Raw genomic sequence first — 24703 nt, 5'->3', positions numbered from 1 at the left:
CAGGCTCCCTTGCAAAACGCTCTTGTTGCCTCCCTGTGGCTCACTCTGCACAAGACTATGGCACATTCCCATCTTACAAGTGTCTGTTCTGACCTGGGCTTCCTTAAAAAGCATGAAGCAGAGTCTTGGTCCCGGCAAAAGCCCTTTTATTTACATGACTGTGAATTCCTTTCATTCACAGTCAGCAAGGCTTGGCAAAGAGTCTTCCAGAGGAATGTTTATCAACACGAACCTTATCTTGCTTGGAGAGCTGCCAGATAACTAGTTTCCAAATGCAGGGCAAGGCAACACTCGGCACAGAGTCTCTTATAGTCACAAACAGAACTTTCCACTCTCGAAACGACCAAATGAATGAATGGTTTCCTGCAAAAGGAAACCATTCACTCCACTTCCCGTTCGCTCCACTTGTTTCCTATGGGAGGGGCCAATCACCCTCCAAGATGTGGCTTTACTCCCAAGTTGAGCCTGCTTTCCTAGTTGTTCTTGTCTTCTGACAGCTCTGCGCATGCGCACACTGGGAACAGGCTCCAGCTCTTCCTCAGCCTCATTGCTGTCTAGCTCCCTGTCTCCAACACAGAGCCCTCATCTGAACTTTCCTCACCCCCCAGGACTGGCCCATGTTCCTCCCCAACCTCCTCACTGTCTAACTCTGCTGGTTACCAGCGGGCCACAACAGTGCCCCCAATGCATGATTCAATAGTATTAGCCTCTTATGGAATAGCGGTGGGGGCAAACTATGAGAAATACTGACACCGCAACTTCACAGCAAGAGGTAAATTGCAGATTTTGTTTTGGTGTACAGTCACGAGGGCTGTAGCTGTTAGGAATATAATACTAACCGTTGGGTTGGCAATATATAAACCATGTGACAATGTTGTAACTGTTTCTTTAAACATGCGGTAAAATCTGATTGGTTGCTGTTTTCCTCAGCCATAAGAGGGAGCCAGAACGGCTGTTAGTTCTCTCTCTGTTTGTTAGATGCTGGGCTGATCTGATCTGAGTGTTTTGGAAGCTGGCTATTAGAAAGTGCCATGAGCTATTGTAAGTTTTGCAACTGTTAGCAAACTTAGTGTACCGGACTGTTTGTATGATTATGGACTATGTTATTTGGATTATCCCTTAACTGAAAGACGTTGATGACTGACTGTCTTATCCGTGTATGACTTGGACTGTTTGATATACTGATACCTCTATTTCCACGAAAGTAAAAGCCTATTTAAACTGCAGTGTCTCTGTGTTCTCCAACACAACTCTCACAACGCTTCGCTGAACTTACTCGCTCCCCCAACGGGGAGCTTACCTAACGCTAGCCATTGTCATAAAGTGCCGCGGCCCAGACAGAGCAGAGATACTTTAGATAAAAAGAGAATTATTCACCTTCCAGTCGGAGGCTTGCCCAATATTTGCGGTGCACAGCAGCGACACGGGCCAAGGACTGCAGGGCACTCAGATGGGGAGGCTTTAGGCGTCCGAGTGGGGGCGGAGGATCCCCCAGGAGGCTGCGCGTGCACATGGTCATGCACTCTGAGATAGATTCTAGGTTGTAGCCACCCTGAAGGGGAGAAAAATACAATTACTCTGATGTCAAAGTAATTGGTACCAGCCTGCATGCAGGAACAGAGACTTGCTACTGCAAAAATTCTTCATTGCAATCTCAAATAGAAACAAGCAAGCTTCTAGTCCTCAAGTCTATGCTTCCAGACAACAAAAGTGACTCAGCCTCTCCATGGCACATAAGCTACCAATCACAGTTGGGGCCTTCAACTTAACACCAAGTCTTGCCTATTGGCAAAGGATGGAAGATTTTGGAAGAGAGGGAATGAGGAAAAGAAGGAAGAACGGCAATTAACATAGGGCGTGAGCACTCACAATTCACAGACAGGTAATCCTGGCTCAACCTCCCCTTCTTCAGCAATTGTTCAAGTTACAAGAGCACTGAGCGAAGGGGACTTACAACAGATCCTCATAACATAAGAGCCAAGGTGGCGCAGTGGCTAAATGCAGCATTGCAGGCTACTTCAACTGACTGCAGTTCGGCTGTTCAAATCTCACCGGCTCAGGGTTGACTCAGCCTTCCATCCTTCCGAGGTGGGTAAAATGAGGACCCGGATTGTTGTTGGGGGCAATATGCTGCCTCTGTAAACCGCTTAGAGAGGGCTGAAAGCCCTATGAAGCGGTATATAAGTCGAACTGCTATTGCTATTGCTATAACTGCATGAAGTTTACCTAACGATGGAAACTGGAACCACCAGAACGACCATTGTAAGCTGCTGCAGTCACGTGATGTCACCTCTTCTGGCTGCATCACTTACCCATGGAGGATCCTTGTCCCAATTACTGATGGTAAATGAGGATCGCCTAGACTATACATATTACTGTCAGTTGGGTGACCTCTGTTGACACATTGACAACTCTTTTTTTAAATTATTTTATTTTATTTTAATATAAACAATCCATTTTTCATTAAACAATGTGCCATAAAATTTACCATCATATTCACTATTTAATCTATTCTTAGCTTAATTTCCAATACTTTAAATTCCTAATATTAGAACAATCCTCATCCTGATTTATTTAACTCTATTAACTATATGAACTATTAATACATTTTCCATATTTTACACAACTTCTTCTGCTATTGATTCTTATGTCTATTCTCTAACCTTCGGTAAAATGATTCCCAAAATGTATAATAATCACTTGGTTCTTTCTCATTGTTAGCCAGGGTCAATCTACTTATTTCTGCGCATTCTAGGATTTTCCTAATCACATTCTCCTCTGTAAAGATCTCTTCATTTTTCCAATTTTATGTGCAAATACAATCCTAGCTGCTGATTATCCATAACATGGATAATCAAATATATATTTTCTTTACTATAATTGTCTGGTAAAATCCCCAACAAAAATATTTCAGGTTTTAAGTCAATATGTTGCTGTATCATCGTTTCCAGCCACGTATGAGAATATGTCGTGGGCCTTCTCATAAAAAGTGTTTCAGCAGAGTTGGCAACTGTGCTTGACCATTATGGCTAGACTCTACGCTCCAATTTAACAGACCGCAAGCTTGCAGGGATGCTGCTTCGTGATAGCTTTCCAGGATATTCTCCCCCTCTTTGATTCATCTTTGTTATCTCAGCAGGTCCCCTCTTTCCAAATAAAGCACAGTATGACAGTCACTGTGCTTTTTCCTTGATCAGAAACCTTCTGCAGCCTACATGGAGCCCAAAGGCATTCTTGCAAGCAATGGTGACAGGAGAACCTGGTGCTTCATAGCTTGCTGGCTTCTGCTTCATTTAAAATGATAGCAAATAAAAAAGTTAATATCGGGGCTGGGTGACAGCATTAGGGTTGGAGGGTTATCTGAGGGACCAACTCTTGCCGGTCACATCTACCTAATCCATCCGAGCAGGGAGGCAGGGAATACTGTGGGTGCCAACCCCGAGAGAGTTACACCTGTAGGACCCAGAAGAGCCTTCTCCATGGTGGCTCCCTCTCTCTGGAACATCATTCCCCCAGAGATTAGAACGGCCCCCCACTCTAGTACTCTTCCGGAAGGCGCTGAAGACCTGATTCTGCCAGTGGGAACCCAAAACGGAATGGAGCCCATTAAATAGCTTGTGTGATCTGCTGTTGCCTGGTGATGGTGGTTGATTTTATTATGATTTTATTATACTATATTAATTTATTTGATTCTTTTTATTCTTTTTATTGTTTTAAATCTGCTTTTATATTCTGTAAGCCACTTTGAGTTGCCGTGGGTGAACAGGCAGCAATATAAATTCAATAAATAAATAAATAAATAAAAGTTCAACACATTTCAATAGCAATAGTTAGACTTCTATACCGCTTCATAGGGCTTTCAGCCCTCTCTAAGCGGTTTACAGAGTCAGCATATTGCCCCCAACAACAATCCGGGTCCTCATTTTACCCACCTCGGAAGGATGGAAGGTTGAGTCAACCTTGAGCCTGGTGGGATTTGAACAGCCAAACTGCTGAACTGCAGTCAGCTGAAATAGCCTGCAGTGCTGCATTTAAGCACTGCGCCACCTTGGCTCTTTCTCCTCTTCCTTGCAACAAAATTGTTTTCAAATGCTGCATTTGAACTTTCCTCATAGAAATCGGGATGTCTGTCCCTCTGCAGCTCTATGGCAATTATAGGTTCTGTAGCCTTTTTCTTGCTTTGAAATGGAGAACAAAAAAACCAAAAAAGGAGTGGAGGAGGATACAGGTAGTCCTAGATTTACAGCGGTTCAACCATTCAAAGTTACAACGGCACTGGAAAAAGTGACTTACAACCATTGTTCACCCGATCATTGCAGCACCTCCATGGTCACATCAAAACTCAGACGCTTGGCAACTGGTTCATATTTATGACGGTTGCCGTGCCTTGGGGGGAGTCATGTGATCAGCTTTGGCGACCTTCTGACACGCGAAGTCAATGGGGAATCCCGATTTGTTTAACAGCCGTGTTATTAATTTAACAACTGCAACGATTCACTTAACAAAGGTGGCAAGAAAGGTCATAAAATGAGACAAAACTCACTTAACAAATGGTTCACTTAGCAACCTAGGTTTTTGGCTCAACTGTGGTCGTAACTCGAGGACTACCCGCACTTACTTTCCCCCCTGAAACTCCAGGCCCAACTTCCTCATGATTTCTCACTCTGTGTACTTAGCCATACTCAAAAGTAGCCTCCCAGATAATAAAGACAAGATTTCTGACCTACCTCTAGCACAACGGCTACTTTCCCTCCTGCCAAACCCAAGAGGAGGTGGGTCATGTGGGCGTAGCATTCTGGGGTCACGAGACACCCCCCCAATGGGTCCCCTCGAGCAGCATCAAAACCTGCCGACACCAGGACCAGCTCCGGGTTGAACTAGAAAAAAACACACAGGGTGACTGATTGAACCTTCCACTTTTCCTGCTAACTTATCCCCTTGTCCGGCCAGCCCTTTGTACCTCTGGAAGCCAGGGGCAAGCAGCTTGGTTCTCTTCGGATACTGTGACTAGACCAGTGGTAGTCAACCTGGTCCCTACCGCCCACTAGTGGGCATTCCAGCTTTCATGGTGGTCGGTAGGGGTTTGCTGTAACTCTGCTTTATAAATTTTAGAAAGTAAAGTTACTTCCCTATTTTATAAATCACCATGACTGTGGAACCGGGGGGGGGCGGTTAGAAAATTTTACTACTAACAGAGATACAAAAGTGGGTGGTAGGTATAAAAAGGTTGACTACCCCTGGACTAGACAATCCCAGAATCCTCAAACATAAGCCAGGATGGGTTCGGTTCTTGAGAACTGTAACCCAACCGACCTAGTGGCTACCCAGTTATCTTAGCCAAATGGAACAGGCCTACAACCTCTAGATCACTAGCAAGAAATCTCAATGTCTGTATGTCCCTGCAAAAGACTGTTTGGGCTGTTAATTGCTGCTTTTATTGCACACCAGCTAAAGTTACTTGTGTGAGATGGGTGAGCATATACATTTGATTAAATAAATAAATGAGCACTCCATAACTATCTCCACCCTCGTTGTTTTCTCTCTCTTTTAATAAATATTGAATAATAGTTAATAGATGGCATCTAATAATTGCAATCATGGCACAATTCGAGCCACTCCTAAATTTCCCACCAGGAAAATTCAGTGCCTACCTCATAGCTAACAGGCATGATAATCTGATGGAAGGCAGCCAGATACTCAGAGTCTCCCATTCGGGAACAGTTCCAAGGCACATTAAGGGTGAAGCCTTCCCCAGGTCCCACACCCACTCGGTCATAATCTGCATCCTCAGAAGTGGGGAAGAAAGTGCCGTTGTTGTACCGATGGAGGGAGATGTACAAAACACTAGAAGGGAAAGGAAAGGTGATCAGAAAAGAAGGTGCGGAGTGGAGGCAAAGGCCTTGCTCCTCCTGATCAAGATGTTGAGAACTGCAGGTCACAATTACATACTTCGGCTACTCAAGACTTGCTGGTTCTATTCTCCCTTCTTTCCCTTTCTCTCCCATTAAAACCTTGAGCAATTCATAGAACAATGGCTTCAAGGAGTTGGAGGACAATGTCTGCCTTGTCTTGTCTTAGTTTATAATATTATCTTGTCTATTTCTTTCTTTCTTTCTTTCTTTCTTTCTTTCTTTCTTTCTTTCTTTCTTTCTTTCTATCATCTATCTATCAATCTATCTATCTATCTATCTATCTATCTATCTATCTATCTATCTATCTATCTATCTATCTATCTATCTATCTATCTAATCTGTTGTGGTCCAGCAGGAGCCGTTGGAGCTGCCACCAGACTCCGACAGCAAGGGGCCCTATGAGTCGGCTCTGGAGGATGTGGAGGACCCTGGACAGGGTTCCGACTCCGAGCAGGGCACAGAGAGGCTGGTTGGCCACCAGGAGGCACCTGAGCCTTGGACCAGTGGGGAGGAGACAAGGGAGAGTGAGCCGGAAGCCAGTAGTGAGTTGTTCCTGGATGCACAGCACCCAAGAGCTAATAGGCGTCAGAAACAATTGCGCAGTTACAGGAGGTAATTGCACTCAGCTGGTGGTCATTAGGCTCCTCTCTAGACTATAAAAAGACTACTTGTGCACATGCCCTTCTTGCAGAAGTCAACGCAGGGACAAATGTCGGAGAACATTATTATGAGCTTGGCAGGCTGGATTGCTGCCAAGCCTTATCTGTGTTTATTGCTGCCCAAGCTTGTCTGTGCTGGTTTGCTGCCAAGGACCTGTCTGTTAATTAAATGCCGTAACTTATCTTTGGCTCGGAGTGTGCTTGGGTGTGGAACGAGGGGGGTCAGAACACTAATCTATCTATCTAATCTATCTATCTAAATACTTCCCTACCTGCATCCACCCACCCACCCACTCACACCACACACACACACCTTACCTACCTACCTATCTTAAGGAGAAGAACAACTCTTGAATAATTGCTACTTGTGATCACAACAAAGCTGCTGACATCTGATGTTATTTTAAATAACACTAATCTTTTTGTTCTAGCAGCTGGTTATTCCAGATCCTTAGTCAGAAAGCTGCCATTTTCAATGGCCTCCTAGACACTGCAGTGGCAACCAGGGAGGGAAGGAAGAAGAAAGATAAGTCCTAGAAGGGCCCAGCTATTCTCTGCTACCAATGAAAGAAGAGGTTTAACTATTTTGGATTGTACAGATGGCAGGGAGAAACAATATTGGACAATTTGGGAATTAAATTGAATCGTTCTAACACAGCACTGACTGATCTTCAGATGATATACTACTTCTCTTGCTAGGTAGGTCTTGTGAAGCCAATCCCAGTCCAGATTTTTATGTTCACGGGAGAATTGAACGTACAGCCTTTCCATACAGAAATCTAATATTAGTTTCCCCCCCCTAAAGTTATCTTTATGTTAACTGCCAACGTTAAAAGCCAGAAGAGCAGACTATCCTTTTTATTTGATAACAGGCCACTAGAAACCCTTGTCAATTTTTTTTGCAATTTAACCCTCTATTCCTGTTTGGAAACATACCATCATGGTATGGCTATATTTCTGGAATTTTATAAGGAAGAATGGAGGCCTTTTTCAGCAAAACAATTCTACATGTTTTTAAAACTCTTTTCAGTCTGAGCATGCATCAAAATTAATGCAAGCACCACAAGCGTGTTTAATTTTACTCTTTGTTTTAGTTTGAGCGCGGGGGGAAATTGGTTTCAGGGTCCAATTTCCCTTCCCTGTTTTAATATACTTGTATCATTTCATGTCACAGAAAAAGGAAACATTTTGACTATGAAACGGGTGAGCGGGAAGGAGTATTACTGCAGAATATTTTAAAATGTCCCCCTTTGGTAAAAACTGATCCTTAATAGTGACCTCTAGCTGGGCAAAGGGAAAAGAACCTTGATTCCCTATTCCAGTGTTTTTCAACCACTGTGCCGCGGCACACTAGTGTGCCGTGACATAGTGTAAGGTGTGCCGTGGGAGAATTACTTTATATATAGTCAGTATAGGCACAGAGTTAATTTTTTTTAACATTTTCTAATGGTGGTGTGCCTCGTGATTTTTTTCATGAAAAAAGTGTGCCTTTGCACAAAAAAGGTTGAAAAACACTGCCCTATTCTATATAGGATATAACATCACTATTTCCTCAAATGGGGGAAAAATGATAGACAGCACCTGGGATCATCTTCAAATATGTGCTGTGTTCCATTGCCATGGTGAACATCCCAGTCTAGTATCATAACCCTGAGAAATAAAACCAAAATTAGATCAGTAAATCAAACTCCCTGGTTCGGTTCAGTTAAAATATATGTTAACTGTTATGGAGATCCCAGAATTACAATCCCCACTCCCAGGAGAACTCTTGGGGAAGAAAATTAAAGGACTAAATCTGCTTTAATTAGTCAAAAAAACCCATCATGTTCTTATTGAGTATATTCACCTCAACCGCCTCTGGACCAAGCGCTGGGCGTAGCGTGCTGCCAAAGCCACTGAATTGAAGAAGCAGAAGCCACAGGCAGCATCTGATTCAGCATGGTGTCCAGGTGGGCGGACAATGGCCACAGCATTATGAGTCTAGGGACCCAGAAAAAGAAACAATAGGGGATTGGTACTGTATTGAAAATTCAGGAGAGCAATGGGACCTGTGCAGAGAATTTCTGCCAAGCTAAAAGGGGATCTACAGAACATTCCCCTTGGTCAGTGGTGGGTTTCAAATTTTTTTTAGAACCTCTTCTGTAGGGGTGGCTTTGTGGGAGTGGCTTGCCGGCCATGTGACAGGGTGGGAGTGGCTTGCCGGTCATGTGACTGAGTGGGAGTGGCTTGGCAGCCATGTGACCGGGGTGGGTGTGGCCAACTTGTAAAATGTGGTGAAACTCACTTAACAACGCTCTTGCTTAGCAACCAAAATGTTGGCTCAGAAACTCTGGCATTTGAAGCACACAAGTCTTAAAGCTGTCAAGTTACAAGACCCTTGCACCCCTAACTCTTTAGAAACCCCCCCCCCCCAGGGGTGTTCAAACCTGACAGCTTTAAGACTTGTGGACTTCAACTCCCAGAATTCCTCCTCCAGTCATGTTGGCTTAGGAACTCTAGCATTGAAGTGTGCAAGTCTTAAAGCTGTCACGTTACAAGACCCTTGCACCCCTAACCCTTTAGTAAAAAAAAAACCCCAGGGGTGTTCAAACCTGACAGCTTTAAGACTTGTGGACTTCAACTCCCAGAATTCCTCCTCTCGCTCTTCATCTTGATGATGTGCGGACGGGCGGAGGGGAGGGAGCTGGAACCGGTTCTAAACGGCACTGTAGATTTGTGGAACCTCTTCTATAGAAGAGGTTAGAACTGGCAGGAACCCACCCCTGCACTTGCTAGAGCTAGGCCTGTCCAAAGGTCCTAGGAAAGCAACTGGATAAAAGGATATCATCTGCAGCAGACTGGCTGAATTAATTGCTGCTCTCTGCCGTGGCATTCACCTTCCCAGACAGCACAGCCTCTACTGCACTGAATGCAGACCCAGCCGCCAGCCGGGCACACTCATAGGAGCTGGCACAGATGTAGACAGAATTGTACTGGTCACCCTGGCGATGCAGGTCACGGGGTTTCATGGTGGCTGTGGACTTCAATGTCTCCACATAAGCCGGGCTGCAGAGAGGAGGAGAAGAGGCAATGAAGCAGCAGATTAAACAGGTTGGGCTTCAACCTCTAAAATTCTGTTAGCAGGTCTAGTTCTGGAGCTGAAACCCAATGCCTCTAGAGGGCACCTGGTTGGAGAACACTGCAATGTCCTTCTTTATATTTAAAAGAAGAAAAAGAAGAAGGTGAAGCTTCGGGCATCATGGATGGGCACCACTCCCAACCCTGCTTTGTGAGACCTCCCACTCCTCTCCTTGTTGAAAAGGCAGTTGGAATGGAACTCATCAGAACCTGTGGCACATTCGTAGCTCTTCTTCAGAGGCAAGACGGGCTGGGAGCCGGCAGCACCTTTCTGTCAGATGCAGCTCCCTGTGGCGCTGGAAGATCCTGGATACTCTCTGAGGCAACTCTGGATGTTGCCTACAAAAGAAAGAAAGGTAAGAAACTAAGAATGACAGAAAGTCCCGATTCCTAAGGAACATTTTTATATGGGGGAAATCCTCTGCCTTTCCAACGACTTTAAGGACAGAGTCACACTAGGTTTCAAAGATGCTTGGGGGCAATGTGGCTGAATCATTTGATAATATCATTTGATATTTTGGGGTTTTGGTGAATATCTTAGAAAAGTGCAGCCCTTCAAGTCTGTGTTTCCAAAAATAATTAGATGTTCCCTTGAAAGAAACTCAAGTGAGAATCAGAGTTATAACCGGGGAACTGGTGCTGTGTGTGCTTAAAAACATTCTCTTTACCAGCTGGTTGGTTCATGGGTTATATTTTATTCTTCTACACCAGCTGAAGCCAAACCTCATGTATGAATTATACATAGAGAGAGAGAGAGGATGGAGAGATTCAATTCAACAAACCTAGACAACGTCTGAAATTCTTACCTGTCCCACATATTGTAATGCTCCATCATTTTCTCATCATAGACTAGCCCAGTGCAAGAAGGGGGCTGAGACTGTATCAGTTCAGCCACTGAGCCGGAGAGGAGATCGGCTACAGAGAGAGGGCTGGCTGGTGGCCAAGCTATGCTGAGCTTGCCATCCTCCTGGGGCACATCAGCACCTGAATTGTGCAGAAGAGGCAGAGAAAGATTCCGTGAGTGTCCTCTGCAGTCCCAATTGTCTGACAGTCAATCAGAGTGGAAAGGAATTGAGAGGAAAGATGCCCCCCACCGACTAGTTGCTTTTGAGGAATGGGGGGAAAAAAGAGAGCTACATTCACTCACTGATCCTCCGTAGGTGCTTCCAGTACTTGCTATGAATTGCAATGGTCTGAGACACTGAACTGAGAGCACTGATGGGAGGAAAGGAAGGTGCTTTAATCAGACTTTTGCTTGGAGGAGAAGGTTGGATTTGCTCCAACATGCTGATTCTAAAAGCACCCGGCAGCAGGGAGCTGTGGTTCAATATCATTCTTACCTGCTACATGGGAGGAAAGGTGAGTCCATCCGTGGACAGGGATCTCCTAGAAGAGTCTTAAGGACCATGCAGGTTCCCTCGGCCAAAGACTGGAGATTATACCCACCCTGTGATAGTGAAAGGAGAGGAGCTAGGTGGCTTCCTTAAGAGATAGCCCAACCCTGTTCCCCAGCCCAAAAGTGGAAAGTCACCCACCTCCAGAGATAAAACCAGCTTGCCTCCAGCCAGTGACTTTAACAGGTGTGTCAAGTGAGCAAAGCACGCTGGAGTGGCAGCCATCTCCCCCTAGAACGGGCAAAGATTGATTTCACTCTCGGCACAAGGGAGCAAGGCATGAATCAGGGAGGGGATACATTAAATTAAATGGGGGGGGGGGAACCCCACAAGGCACTATCAGAGAAATTAGTTCTATTGCAGCAGACTCCCGGAAACATCTCTAAGGCTGCGACAAGAGAAATGGGAATGTAAAAATTCCTTGTTCCTCAAGGTTGGTGGAGCGGTTTCTGCATTGCCTAATTGAAGCTCTAGGGTTTCTTTCTAGAAAAAGATCTTAGGTCTGTCCTTGTCACCGGCAGTCCCACACTTCAAAGTCCTCTTTCTAACTCAGGTAAGTCCAGCCCTCATTCTCAGTAAACCGCCCTGTGGTTTCAGGGGTTCACAAACAAATGCGTGCCGACAAAACCGCACCTGCCATCAACAAACAACATAGTGGGACGCAAAAACAATGTTATAACCCTAACCCTTTATAACGTTGTCCCACTATGTTGTTTGTTGATGGCGGGCGTGGTTTCTTCAGCGTGGTTTTGTCGGCGCGCATTTGACGGGTCACGGTTTCAGGGATGGTCTATGGTGGGCAGCCAGCTTAATCATCTACTTCATCCAATTATTCATCAAAGCTACCATCAGGTACCACACCATTCATAAAGTTTAAGGTTAAAGGCATGATTAGTCATACAACCTTGTTTTACTCCTCTTACACCAACCTGGAGGTCTTACAAGCAGGACAGGGGATTAAACATTGTCAAACTCCCCCCCCCCCATCCAAAAATATTAGCTATTAATCATTCTTTTTTGTTGCAGAATTGGTCAAGCAGGTTTATCAAGAAGACAGCTAAGTGAGTTTTGTCCTATTTTACGACCTTTCTTGCCACAGTTGTTAAGCGAATCACTGCAGATAGTAACATGGTTGTTAAGTGAACCAGCTTTCCCACTGACTTTGCTTGTCAGGAGGTCACAAAAGGGGAACACGTGACCCTGGGGCACGGCAACGGTCGTAATATGAGTCAGTTGCCCAACATCTGCATTTTGATCACGTGACCATCGGGATGCCGCAACAGTCACAACGGCGTGAGAAACGGTCGTGTCACTTTTTTCAGTGTCATCGTAATTTCAAACGGTCACTAAGTGAGTTGATGTAAGTCAAGGATTTCCTGTACTTGCCCCCTGACACCTGATGCAAATATGCAAGTGGTGGCAGGGGTGTGAAGTTGCCACGGAATTGCAATTTTAATCTGTCAAAGGGGAATTTATTAAAAACACACAAAGAACAATCAAATTAATGTCTGAATTATTTTTTTTATTGAATTTCAATTAACATTAGTATTTTCTTATTTCTTGCCTAGTCTATTTCTTTACCCTAAATCTCTACGGTACCCGGTTCCCCAAAGGTTGCCTATCACGGCTCCAGAACGTAATTGTGACTTTAATCTAGAGCAGTGTTTCCCAAACTTGGCAACTTTAAGACTTGTGGACTTCAACTCCCAGAATTCTCCAGCCAGCAGAGCTGGCTGGAGAATTCTGAGAGTTGAAGTCCACAAGTCTTAAAGTTGCCAAGTTTGGGAAACACTGATCTAGAGTACCGGGAAGAAAATAGATTGTAATATCTAAAAATTGCTGAGAAAGGCTCTGCAGGGAGAAAAAAAAGAAATCATCTTACCTTAGGGTCACCAATTACAGCATCGAAACCCGCAGCAACCAGGACCATCTGGGGCTGGAACTGCAAACAAAACACAGTGGAGCCAGAATAAATTATCCAATTGGGAAGCCAAGGGAACAAATGCCAGGAAATTCCCAGAGTTTAAGAACAAGACTGAGGGAGTAGCTCTATGCCAAGGATTGTTTGTTTTGTGATACTTTTATATAGAACAATGTTCGCTGGGTTTTTGTATTATGACTTGACAAGAGTATGAAACTGCTTCAGGAGACTGCAGTGGACAGGGGAGAAGGAGAGGGAGGAGGGGAAAATGCTGACTTCACCAAATTTCTGCTCCATAAAGCAAGAAGAAAACTTGGCAAAGGATTTGGGCAGACCATACAACTCAAATGGATGACAATGCCACCCTCAAATGTACACAGGCCGTAAATGAGCTGTCAGCTAGAAGAACAGAATGGCACACACACACCAAAAGAGATTTTAAACTGAAGTTGCATTGGCATCTGTCAAAAGATTCTCTGATGGATCCTGCACTGAGCAGAAGGCTGGACTAGATGACCTCTAGATCAGTGTTTCTCAACCTTGGCGACTTTAAGTCCGGTGGACTTCAAGTCGCCAAGGTTGAGAAACACTACTCTAGATTCATTCCAACTCTATGATTCTACAAATTTCCCATAAACACTTCCCAATTCTGCACAATCTCACCTGTGTTTCAATTAAAGCAGAAGATTAAGCATTTTTTAAAATTAAGTTTCTACACCACCCATCTCATCTAAGTGACCCTGGATGGCTTTAATACAACCTACTATTTTAGATAGTCTGTTTCTATAACAAGAGAAAGAGGAAGGCAGGAAGGTCAAGACCAGCTCTTGAATATCGTACTAACAATGTTAAATAGATCTCACAGGGTTGGCCTCCTCCGAATGCCATCTACCAGCCAATGCCACCTGGCTATTACCCGGGGGAGGGTCTTCTCTGTGGCAGCTCTGGCCCTCTGGAATGAACGCCCTGCAGGGATTCGGACCCTCACCTCTCTCCAGGCCTTCTGAAAAGCCATCAAAACCTGGCTTTGCCGGCAGGCCTGGGGGATGATGAGTTCCCTCCCCTCTCGACATGTATGGTTGTGCGACTGTTGTTTACTTTTATTATTTGTATTTTGTCTTTTTATGTTCCCCTTTTTCCCCCTTGAATTGTTCGTTGCTCTGAGTCCTCCCGGAGAAGGGCGGCATACAAATAATACAATACAATACAATACAGTACAAAATAGCACGTCATCCAGGAAAGGATTAAGAAATGCTTCCATCAGCATTTCCTATTGTATGAGCCTGGATTACAACAAGCTGTTTATGATCCTTGGATTACTTTTTTGGACAATTTATAACTATACAAATAAAAAATAAATAAACCAAGGGATAGACTGGATTGCCCATACTTTCAAAATGCTGTATGCCCCATTGCTTACCTCCAAGGCCACCGGTAGTAGGACATGTAAAAAGGCAGAGAGGTAGTCAGCATCCCTCATTCCTGTCTAAAACGATAGAAGCAAACATCAAAGGAGTTTGAAGCAAATCCCCAAGGAATATCTTTACATGCACACATACAGCACGGTCATTCTAGCTAAGATAGCAGCTACTGTTGATGTCACATAGGAATAGTACGGAAGGTCATAAACTTTGACGGATCTGATATTACGTACGCTAAAAGAAATCAGACCTGAAACGTCTGCTTGTTTGTTTTGATGTGTGAATCCATCTTAAGAAACTAAGCTGTAATCTGTAGTCATGATTTGTAATAGGTTTCTGAATCTGAGCTCATTTCTAGATTCTAAAACACGGTGGATGGATTCACGAAATATACCGGGGGGGGGGGTCAAACCCGTGTTTTCACGTTGTCCTATCGTGACTCCCCCCCCTTCACTAAAACCAGGTGGGCGTGGCCAGTGCATGACACATCCAGCCCATGGGCCACGGGTTTGACACCCCTGAACTACACTAAACCATCACCCAGCATGCCAAACCACAATGTTTTAATGTTGGTTTACTACACTGAAAAAAGGACACTGTATTTGAGAATGAAAACTTGATGGTTTACTATTCAGTGTGAACCAGTGGTGAAATTCAATTTTTTTTTTACTACCGGTTATTTGGGCATGGCTTGGTGGTGGGGTCCTGTGACTGAGTAGGCATGGCCAACTCAATGTCACTCATGGCCACACCCACTCAGTCACATGGTCCCCACCACCACCAAGCCACGCCCACAGAACCCAGTAGGAAAAAATGTGCGTGTGAGTCCATTCACAATGGAGCTGCTGTTCCCTTTATGGTCTCCGCTGGCCCCCTCCCTCCCGTGGCTCGAAGTACCATGGACAGGCTGCAGCAGCTCTGCTGTGAACGGAGGGAGAAACGTTCAGATTGTCTCTGCCGCAGAATTCAATGTTAAATGCAGCAGAGACAATCCGAACGTTTCTCCCTCCGTTCACAGCAGAGCTGCTGCTCCCTTTATGCCCCCCCCCAGCCCCCTCCTCCCGGGGACTATCTTAAAGGGGCAGCCTGCAGCAGCTCTGCTGTGAATGGAGGGAGAAACGTTCAGATTGTCTCTGCTGCATTTAATGTTGAATTCTGTGGCAGAGAGAATCCAAACATTTTCCCTTCCATTCACAGTGGAGATGCTGCTCCCTTTATGGTCTCCCCCGGGGCCCCTCCCTCCCTGGGTCTACCTTAAAGGGACAGGCTGCAGCAGCTCTGCTGTGAAGGAAGGGAGAAACGTTCGGATTGGGTGAGCGGGTCGAGCGGCTGGAAGAGGTGAGTGGTGACAAGGGTGACCAGGCAAGTGTGGGCGGGGCCACCAGGGATTTTTGCCACTGGTTCAGAGAACTGATGCCAATCATCCCTGCCGGTTCAGCCGAACTGGGAGGTTTTCACCCCTGGTGTGAACCCAACCAAGATTTATTCAGGAGCTTCAAGAACAAAGTTTGGAGTGATATGTGAACTTGGTTTATCAGCTGTAAGAAGCTGAGTAGTACTGGGAGAGCCTATAGTAACAGGTCCTCATACCAGTGGCTACTGCAAAGGGAAAAGGCCATTTCCAAGCAACTGCAGAGGATGGGGAGATTTTTCTAATCTGAAGCCTACCTTACCCCCTAAAAAAGCTACATCAGAATTTGAACTTATCCACGTACAACTTGGATTCCCTCTTGTAACTAGGCTACTATATATACTAGCAAAGTCAGGGATCTGCCTATTTGTAAAAGATTTTCAGCTCCTCCCACTTTTTGCCCCAGCAGCCAGGAGAGTCATTGGGAATACTGAAACCATATTAGGTAGGCTAGCCAAAGGGCTCTATTTGCAACTGCTCTCAAGAAAAAAACAAGGCAACATGCAAGCAACTTTAGCCAGAATGGAGAACTGCCAAATTATCAATCCCGACAATCTCAGCCTACCATGTCCCTACCACCTGGGAAGAGTTCCCTACTCTTCCCTACCTGGTTCCAGGGCACGTTGATGTTGTATCCCTCTCCCCGACCTCTGCCCACTGCGTGACTGTCAGATTCTGGAAGGTGGGGCCAGAAATTCCCTCCTTCGTAGCGATGGATGGAGAAATAAAGGACGCTAGGAAAAGCAGTCACGGCAGATTCAGGCAGTGAAGAGAAACAAAGCCACTAGACCAGCCCCAGCCCCCTGAACCCAATCTGGGCGCAGCCTGTATTTAACCCCAAACTGATTTGCTCTGCTTTTGCCAGCTCTCCACATCCACTATAGAAATGTCCCAAGTTCTCCAGTTAAATAAAGCTCGTCCCTCGATTAGTCACCTGGGATTGTCCTCAAAGAGGTATTGAAGGCCTTGCCCATGGTGCACATCCCAGTCAACGATAAGCACCCTGGAAGAGAAGGACATGCAAACGTAATGAACGAAAAAGGAAGTAGATGAAATATGCAGCATCTGGAAAAGTCAGCTAGCATCAATCCCATTGCTAGCATCTCTTCAAGGAGTCATGGGAACTGTAGTCCTACGGTGGGCTGGGAGACATCTCCGCTCTCTCACTAAACTACTATTCCCAGGATTCCTTATAAAAGCAGTGATATTGTCAAGACCACTGATACAGGCATGGATTTCATGATTTAAAGTTCTAGGGGCAGTAACAGAATAGAAATGATTGTTTAGTAGATGTTCAATGGAAGACCAAAGTGGATTGTAACTGGGTAATGAGACACATCCTCCAAAAAATTAGCTGTGTGGAATGACTAGGACTAGTTGTTCAAATAACTAACACTTTGTATTTATTCAGCACCTTGGCTTATCCATCCATCCATCCATCCATCCACATAATGTAGAGGAATGGAAGAACATTGGCTCATGCTTGTGGCAAGCTGTCCAACAACCAGCCTTAACTGTTATCTTTCCTCTTCATAGCTACTCACCGCTCCACCCCCAATTTCTGTCGGGCATATTGTGCTGCAATGCCTACATTGTTGAACATGCAGTAGCCATTCATCTTGCTGCGGTGAGCATGGTGTCCAGGAGGCCTGAAACCCAAAAGATACAGTGGCTTGATGTAGAATCAGAAAATCATAGCCCAGCCATTCAGGAAAAAAAGAAAAGAAGGCCTAAATGTTAGTGTGACTACAGTGCGAGTTATTGATTGCTTTTTGCACCTTCTGCTCTGAATGCGAAAGAAACCATGCTTGGGCCACCATTCCCATACATCTTCAAGGACACAAAGTTTAAAAATTGTGAGGAGTCACTCTGGATACTTTCATATAAGGTTCTTACAATACGGTGTAAGTGAATATATTCTCATATGGAAAAAAAATAGAGAGATTAAGGTATCACTTCTTTTTGATTCAATCATTATTTTTCTCACATCCTCTCACCTTTTCATTAAGAGAGGAAGACAGCAATACAATGCTTTGGGTTGTTAATTTTAAGATGGGTGAATTCCATCACGTATTTTCCTTCTGGATCGGCTAGAGGGGTAGTCAACCTTTTTATACCTACCGCCCACTTTTGTATCTCTGTTAGTAGTAAAATTTTCTAACCACCCACCGGTTCCACAGTAATGGTGATTTTATGAAAACCTAATGAAAATGTTTTTAAATAATGCTATGAATTTTTTTTTAAAAGTCAATTAAATTTTAAAAAAGGAAAGTCCTTCAGTATCGGACAAAACCTCTATCGCCCACCATGAAAGCTGGAACGCCCACTAGTGGGCGGTAGGGACCAGGTTGACTACCACTGGGCTAGACTATCATGTCCATCCTCCATAAACAAGCACATGTATACACACGAAGAAAAGACATTGACAATCCTGCCTTTACAGATATTCCTCCACTTACAACCACAACTGGGCCCAGAAACTTGGCTGTTGACCAAAGTGGTCACTGAGATGCCACATAACCGCTTTGCTTAACGACCACCATTCCAGCTCTCCCTGCTGCAGTCATTAAGCATCCCCTGCAAATGGGAAAATGCTAACAACCGCCAGTGCTGTGAGCTTTTCAGAATGCTAGCATTCACCAGCATTTTCACCAGATTTGAAGTCCATTCCTCAAGGCACATGGGAGGATTTCACCTCTCCTGGATGGAAGGGGGAATCCCTTGGCTTGCCAAGGGAATGAACCTCAAATCCAATACCAGTTCCGCTTACAACCTGCCTGCTTTCCCGCTGACTTTCTGGACAAGTAAGCAGAGAACATTGCAAATTATAATTACATGATCCCAAAGCACTTAATAATCACTCATAAATATGGATACGTTACCAAGTATCTGAAATGAGGTTATGTGACCAGAGGGGCAGAAACACAATATTTTACAACGGCTAGAAGTGCTTTACATTCTGATGCTGTGGTGACAGTAAATGGTTGTTAAATGATCGGCTGTAAGTCAAAGTCTCCCTAAGCTGAGTTATCCACCCTGATTTTTCTTTTCCATCTGCTTTACTGTAGTTTTACCCTGTTGTTATTTAAAGCAACCTTCACCATGTGAGGCCCTCTGGATGTGAACTGGCTCCCAGAATCCCTAGCCAGTATGGTCAACCAGATTCTGAGAGTTAAATCCAACACATCTGGAAGGCAGCGGATTAGAAAGCCTGTTTTGTAGATAAGTGAAATCTCTTCTCTACTGGCTAGTGGGCAAGAAATAAAAAGATAGCAAATACAAGTTATGTTTCTGGGCTGGTTGTGTACACAAATCACTGTGAGAATGTGCCCCTTCCCTTACTGCCAAGGGGGCTGTCAAATGGTATATATACCGTCTGACAGGCATGGCAAGATTAAGATTAAGATTAAGATTAAGATTTAGTTTATTTGTATGCCGCCCTTCTCCGGGAGGGACTCAGGGCGGCGAACAACTCAAGGGGAAAAGGGGATACAAACACAATACACGTAATTAAAATACACAAGAGTCATACAACCATACAAGTTGAGAGGGGAGGGGAACTCATCGACCCCAGGCCAGCCAGGTTTTGACGGCTTTCCGGAAGGCCTGGAGAGAGGTGAGGGTCCGAATCTCCGCGGGGAGTTCATTCCAAAGGGCCGGAGCTGCTACAGAGAAGGCAGGCCCTCCCCCGGGTGGTAGCCAGATGGCATTGGCTGGTAGACGGAACCCGGAGGAGGCCGACCCTGTGCGATCTAACGGGTCTATGGGAGGTAACTGGCAGCAGGCGGTCTCTCAAGTACCCAGGTCCAATACCATGAAGGGCTTTATAGGCAAGGGGCACTGCATTGCCGTTTTGAGTCAAGCAAAAGTGAAAATAATAATCTATTTGCACCTTACCTGACCACAGCGAGACCGTTACGGAGTTCTCCGGACCACACTTTCTCCACGAGTTGCAAGACAGAACCAGCAGCAAGGCAGGCACAGCGGTAGAAATTCTTTGGCAGGAATTGAAAATCAGGTTAGCAAATATTACTGTAGTATCAGGGTTTCTCCTGATGCAGAAGAACAGATGGAAACTCAGAATCCCATTAAATTGCTTGTCTTTAGCTCCACCCCCATCCCCACCCCTTCAGAAAAAAACAAAACAGGACATGGATAGATCTGTTTATCTGGAGGGGCAAAGAAACAAACAAACAAACCAAGAAGCCCCAAATCCAATAGCAAGTTATACTTAATAATGTATAATTAGCAGTGGAGGAAATTATAGGATCTGAATAATTTATTGTTCGAGCTACTATACTAATTTTTTTAAATTCCAGAAATGGGTTTAAAACACCCCCACTCCCCTCTTTAAGTAACGTTAGAGGAAAAATTACCTAGAATGGAGAACTTTATTTACAAGGATCAGAAAATATATAGCAATGGAGGGAAAAAAAGATATGGAAAAATCTTATAATATCATTTATATTTTTCCCTGTTCCCAGATCTCCCTTTCCCAAAACCGTGATGCCTTATTTCTGGAGAATTTCACTCCACGTGCCCATTTCTACAAGAATCCTCCATAAGATGCCAGAACATAGACTTCAACACATTGTTCCATCAGATGTACCGCTATGCAAAGTATTTATACAGTATAATTTATACCCATTGTCTTGGTTTTCCCCCGAGGTGGCGCAGTGGTTAATGCAGCACTGCAGGCTACTTCAGCTGACTGCAGTTCTGCAGTTCAGCTGTTCAAATCTCACCGGCTCAGGGTTGATTCAGCCTTCCATCCTTCCGAGGTGGGTAAAATGAGGACCCAGATTGTTGGGGGCAAAATGCTGACTCTGTAAACCGCTTAGAGAGAGCTGAAAGCCCTATGAAGCGGTATATAAGTCTAACTGCTATTGCTATTAGGCAAGGATATGTGTAACACAGCCTTAGAATGAGTGACATTCCCCAATTCAGTGCTGCTTGTAGTTCAGGAAAAAAAATCACTAGAAGTTTCCAAAGAGTATAGCCTGCCAAAAGTATTTTAGTTACAAAAACTAGACGTTTCTGCCTTTAAACATAACTCTGAAGATACTCACTGGATGCAGGTAAACAGAATCAAAGGTATCTGCCAGAGACCTTAACTCAGTCTCGCTCATTGTTTCAGTCAATTTCATGCTGGTCAAGTATTCTTGACTGTTAAGAAAGAGATAATCACATGTTCAGCTGCAGCTCAGTCACTGCCTCTCCACCCCTCAGCTCTGCAACAACTCCAAGATTTGCTTTCACCTGTGAGCCAAGAGAATCTCCTCCTCAGAAATTTCTCGGCCCTGCAAGGAGAGATAATAATAAAAATATTTCATTCTCTGCTGATTGCTTCTCACATGTTCATTCCCCGACTTCTTCAAGGACCTCAGGACATGTTGTAGATGTCTAACATTTTTCTCCCCAAACATTGATTCTCTAAGCTGGAGTGGGAATTTTTTGGTGGCTGGGGGCAGCCCGCTTTGTTAGATGCTAAATTTAATTTATTTATTTAAAATGACTTATCTGTTAGGGGAACCTGGCTATTTTTTATGCCTCCCACCTCACAATATCAAATACTTTGGCCACTTAATGAGAAGGAAGGACTCACTGGAGAAGAGCCTAATGCTGGGAAAGATTCCAGCAAAGGGGCAAAAGAAGAATGGGACGGATAGAGAATGAAGTGGCTGGATGGAGTCATCGAAGCAGTAGATGTGAGCTTAAATGGACTCCAGAAGATGGTAGAGGACAGGAAGGCCTGGAGGACCCAGAATGGATCGGACGTAACTTTGCAACTAACAACCTCCCAATAAAGAAAGAAATGGAGTTCAGAGGACTAAAAAAAACCCACGTTGGATAGAGCTGCAGGTTGCCCACTTCTACTCCAATTACTGCATCACTGCAATCTATCCTGAATCTGTCCACAAATTCTTGCTTGTTCTCATCTGCTCCCTCTCTTACCATCACTGGGACACATCGTTCCAACAGTTCATACTGAAGCAATTTGTCCCGAATGGTCACCAGTCGTTCTGGGCACTCTGGGAAACTAAAAAAAAAAAAGAAAGACAACAAAGGGCACATGTAGAGACAGATCAACAACTCATTAACTCAGAGGCAAGTAATGGAGTTGAGATGGTTTGGAGAAGAAAGAAACAAGGGTGGGCAGGCAGTCTTTCTCCAGAACCCATTCTTTATCTGGATAATTCAGGAATGCAGTAAAGCAAGGGAGAAGGGAGAAGTGTGGACTGTGGTTGCAGTGGGAGAATGGCAGAGGGCATTTAAACCATTGTAATGGGTATCATCATAACAGGTGGAGCAGAATTAAAGGGAGGAGGAACAGGAGGAAATAAAGTGGAAGGGAGACAGTTAGGGATACAAATGTTAGAGCTAGGGAGCAGAAGCCGCATTCGGGAAATAATGCGGGAATGCTTGCGAGAGCAAAGCCCTTTGAATCTGCATAACCGAGATTGTGCAAGAGATCCTAATTTACAGAGGATCTGGAAGTTCACACACATATATTAACAGGGATGAGTTTTCCACACTGAAAGAGTTTCCAGAGCTTATGGTGAAGATGCACTGTTTTGGGAATGCCCTGAAGCCACGTATATAGCTATTTCTCTATGACTTCTGTTGTGGCCCAGCAGGAGCCGTTGGAGCTGCCACCAGACTCTGACAGTGAGGGGCCCTATGAGTCGGCCCTGGAGGATGTGGAGGACCCTGGACAGGGTTCCGACTCCGAGCAGGGCGCAGAGAGGCTGGTTGGCCACCAGGTGGCTCTTGAGCCTTGGACCAGTGGGGAGGAGACAAGGGAGAGTGATCCAAAAACCAGCAGTGAGTTGTTCCTGGATGCACGTCATTGAAGAGCTACGTAATTACGCAATTACAGGAGATAATTGTGCTCAACTGGTGGTTATGAGGCTCCTCTCCAGACTATAAAAAAGACTGCTTGTGACACGCCCCTTTTGCAGAAGTCAACACTTTGACTAAAGAGAACGTTAACTAACTTGGCAGGCTGGATTGCTGCCAAGGTTTGTCGGACTTGCTGCCAAGTTCCTTATCTGTTTGTTTGCTTGGCTTTCAGCCACCGAGATTCTGGTCTTGCTATTAAAGGACAGCCTAATTAAGCTTGTCTCGGCTTTCGTTACTGGACGGAGGAGGGGGGTCAGAACAGACTTCTATGGATAAAGACCTTCTACACAATTGGCTGAGAAGCTAGCTCTGCTCTTTTCACCCTTCTCTTCCTCAAAACAAGTAAAAAACCACGGTAGAATCACGTTCATCTGCTGCTTATGCAGCACTTACACCAACACAGTTTCCTTCAGAGGCAGAAGAGCAAGACAGCTCAGAGTTTCCAGACCATTTTACTGGAGGCAATGTTGAACCATCCTAGCAGAATAATCCTAACAATTCTAAAGGACGACATATTGGGAGAAACTGCTCTATAGAATTTCTGTGCTCTTGTCAAGCACAACCACAGACATTTGATTGGTTGAAAGATCTGGGAAAATCCCCTCCTAAAACTGACCTAGCTAGGCATATTTTCAAAGCATGGTCCAAGCAACAGGCAAAATCTGCTGTGGCCTTTGAATTGACAGAAGTTGTGTGTGCTTATTATAGCGGCTGTGAAGCGGGGACATTATTTATTTATTTAGAAAATTTATATTGCCGCCTACTCGCACATGGCGACTCAAGATGGCTTACAAGGACATAAAAAGACAACATGAAAATAATAATAAAAAAAGAAAAACAATAAAATAATAAGCATTAGCTAAGCAATCCCAAGCAATAGTGACAGAGTCTTCATATATTGATAGCGCTGTCCTTTTTTAGATTTTCCATGGAAATGAAATTTTGGAAGTAGGCCTGAAATCAAAAGATTTATACTGCTAAAAAAAAAATCACGAAATTGAAATTACTATGCCAAAACTGAAAGCTAGCCTCACTGAATGCAATAGGAACAATTCCTGCTACGTTAGCTAGGAGTGGAAGCCACTTCATGTTTAGCCAGCAATTCTGTATGCGCTATGTGGCAGCTTTAGCGTGCATCCTTTCAATGCTCGAGTGGACAGAAAAGTATGTCAGCATAATTTGGGTTGTGCCAATTGCCAAGCAATAATCTGCATCAGTAATAAAACTGGTGAATAGTCCTGCCCTCAAGAGCCCAGGTGGCGCGGTGGTTAGGCTGCAGTACTGCAGGTCACTTCAGCTGACTGTTATCTGCAGTTCAGCGGTTCTAATCTCACCGGCTCAAGGTTGACTCAGCCTTCCATCCTTCCAAGGTGGGTGAAATGAGGACCCAGAGTGTGGGGGCGATATGCTGACTCTGTAAACCGCTTAGAGAGGGCTGAAAGCCCTTTTATGTTGTAAATTGTTTGTCCTTCCCCCCCCCTTTGAACTGTGAGCCGCCCTGAGTCCCCCCAGGGAAAAGGGCAGCATACAAATAAAGTGAAACTGAAACTGAAACTATGAAGCGGTATATAAGTCTAACTGCTATTGCTATTGCTATTTATTGGAGGAGAATTTAAGGACAATGATTGATGGATTTCCTGGCTAAGTTTCCTCCCGCACACCCGGCTGGTAGGAAAAAACACCACCAGTTTTCTTAATGGGAACTGAGCCTGGGTGACTGTGAACAATGGCTTGGGACAGAGGTTTTAATCACCTTTCATAATGTCCGACTCCCTGATGCATGCCACAGATGTGCCCACCTCAGTAACCCATCACTCAAGTAGTTTCTTAATATGGCCTGCTGGTCTTAACATATGCCCAAAGGTAGCCTCATGGCATGAAAGAAGGATGTGAAGTGGAAGAAGGGAGGGAAATTAGAAGATACCTTAAGACAGTTCTCTACATCTTCCTCCTTCTCCCAAGCCT

General features: G+C 44.6%; 1 protein-coding gene across 1 annotated transcript in view; it reads right to left on the bottom strand.

Moving 5' to 3' along the window:
- The window catches only part of HDAC6 (histone deacetylase 6), a 46638-nt gene that overhangs the window by 12943 nt on the left and 8992 nt on the right, over positions 1–24703 (bottom strand). Inside the window, exons 4-23 of the mRNA XM_087710794.1 lie at positions 21791–21875; positions 21095–21135; positions 20905–21001; positions 19733–19830; positions 17380–17484; positions 16770–16838; positions 16443–16569; positions 14424–14489; positions 12965–13024; positions 11224–11313; positions 11029–11135; positions 10836–10903; positions 10495–10672; positions 9899–10027; positions 9448–9616; positions 8418–8551; positions 8153–8221; positions 5652–5844; positions 4728–4877; positions 1378–1552 (exon numbers count right to left, since the gene is read on the bottom strand). Of these exons, the coding sequence (XP_087566920.1) occupies positions 1378–1552; positions 4728–4877; positions 5652–5844; positions 8153–8221; positions 8418–8551; positions 9448–9616; positions 9899–10027; positions 10495–10672; positions 10836–10903; positions 11029–11135; positions 11224–11313; positions 12965–13024; positions 14424–14489; positions 16443–16569; positions 16770–16838; positions 17380–17484; positions 19733–19830; positions 20905–21001; positions 21095–21135; positions 21791–21875 (2210 nt within the window). The remainder of the gene's footprint in view (positions 1–1377; positions 1553–4727; positions 4878–5651; positions 5845–8152; positions 8222–8417; positions 8552–9447; positions 9617–9898; positions 10028–10494; positions 10673–10835; positions 10904–11028; positions 11136–11223; positions 11314–12964; positions 13025–14423; positions 14490–16442; positions 16570–16769; positions 16839–17379; positions 17485–19732; positions 19831–20904; positions 21002–21094; positions 21136–21790; positions 21876–24703) is intronic.

Source organism: Thamnophis sirtalis, unplaced genomic scaffold (genome assembly GCF_051295495.1).
Source record: "Thamnophis sirtalis isolate CommonGarterSnake01/CBP01778 unplaced genomic scaffold, rThaSir2_p1.2 scaffold_3, whole genome shotgun sequence".
In the NCBI taxonomy this organism is placed as follows: Eukaryota; Metazoa; Chordata; class Lepidosauria; order Squamata; family Natricidae; genus Thamnophis; species Thamnophis sirtalis.
Note: the sequence above shows the minus strand (reverse complement) of the source record. Positions and strands in the feature narration are given on the sequence as shown.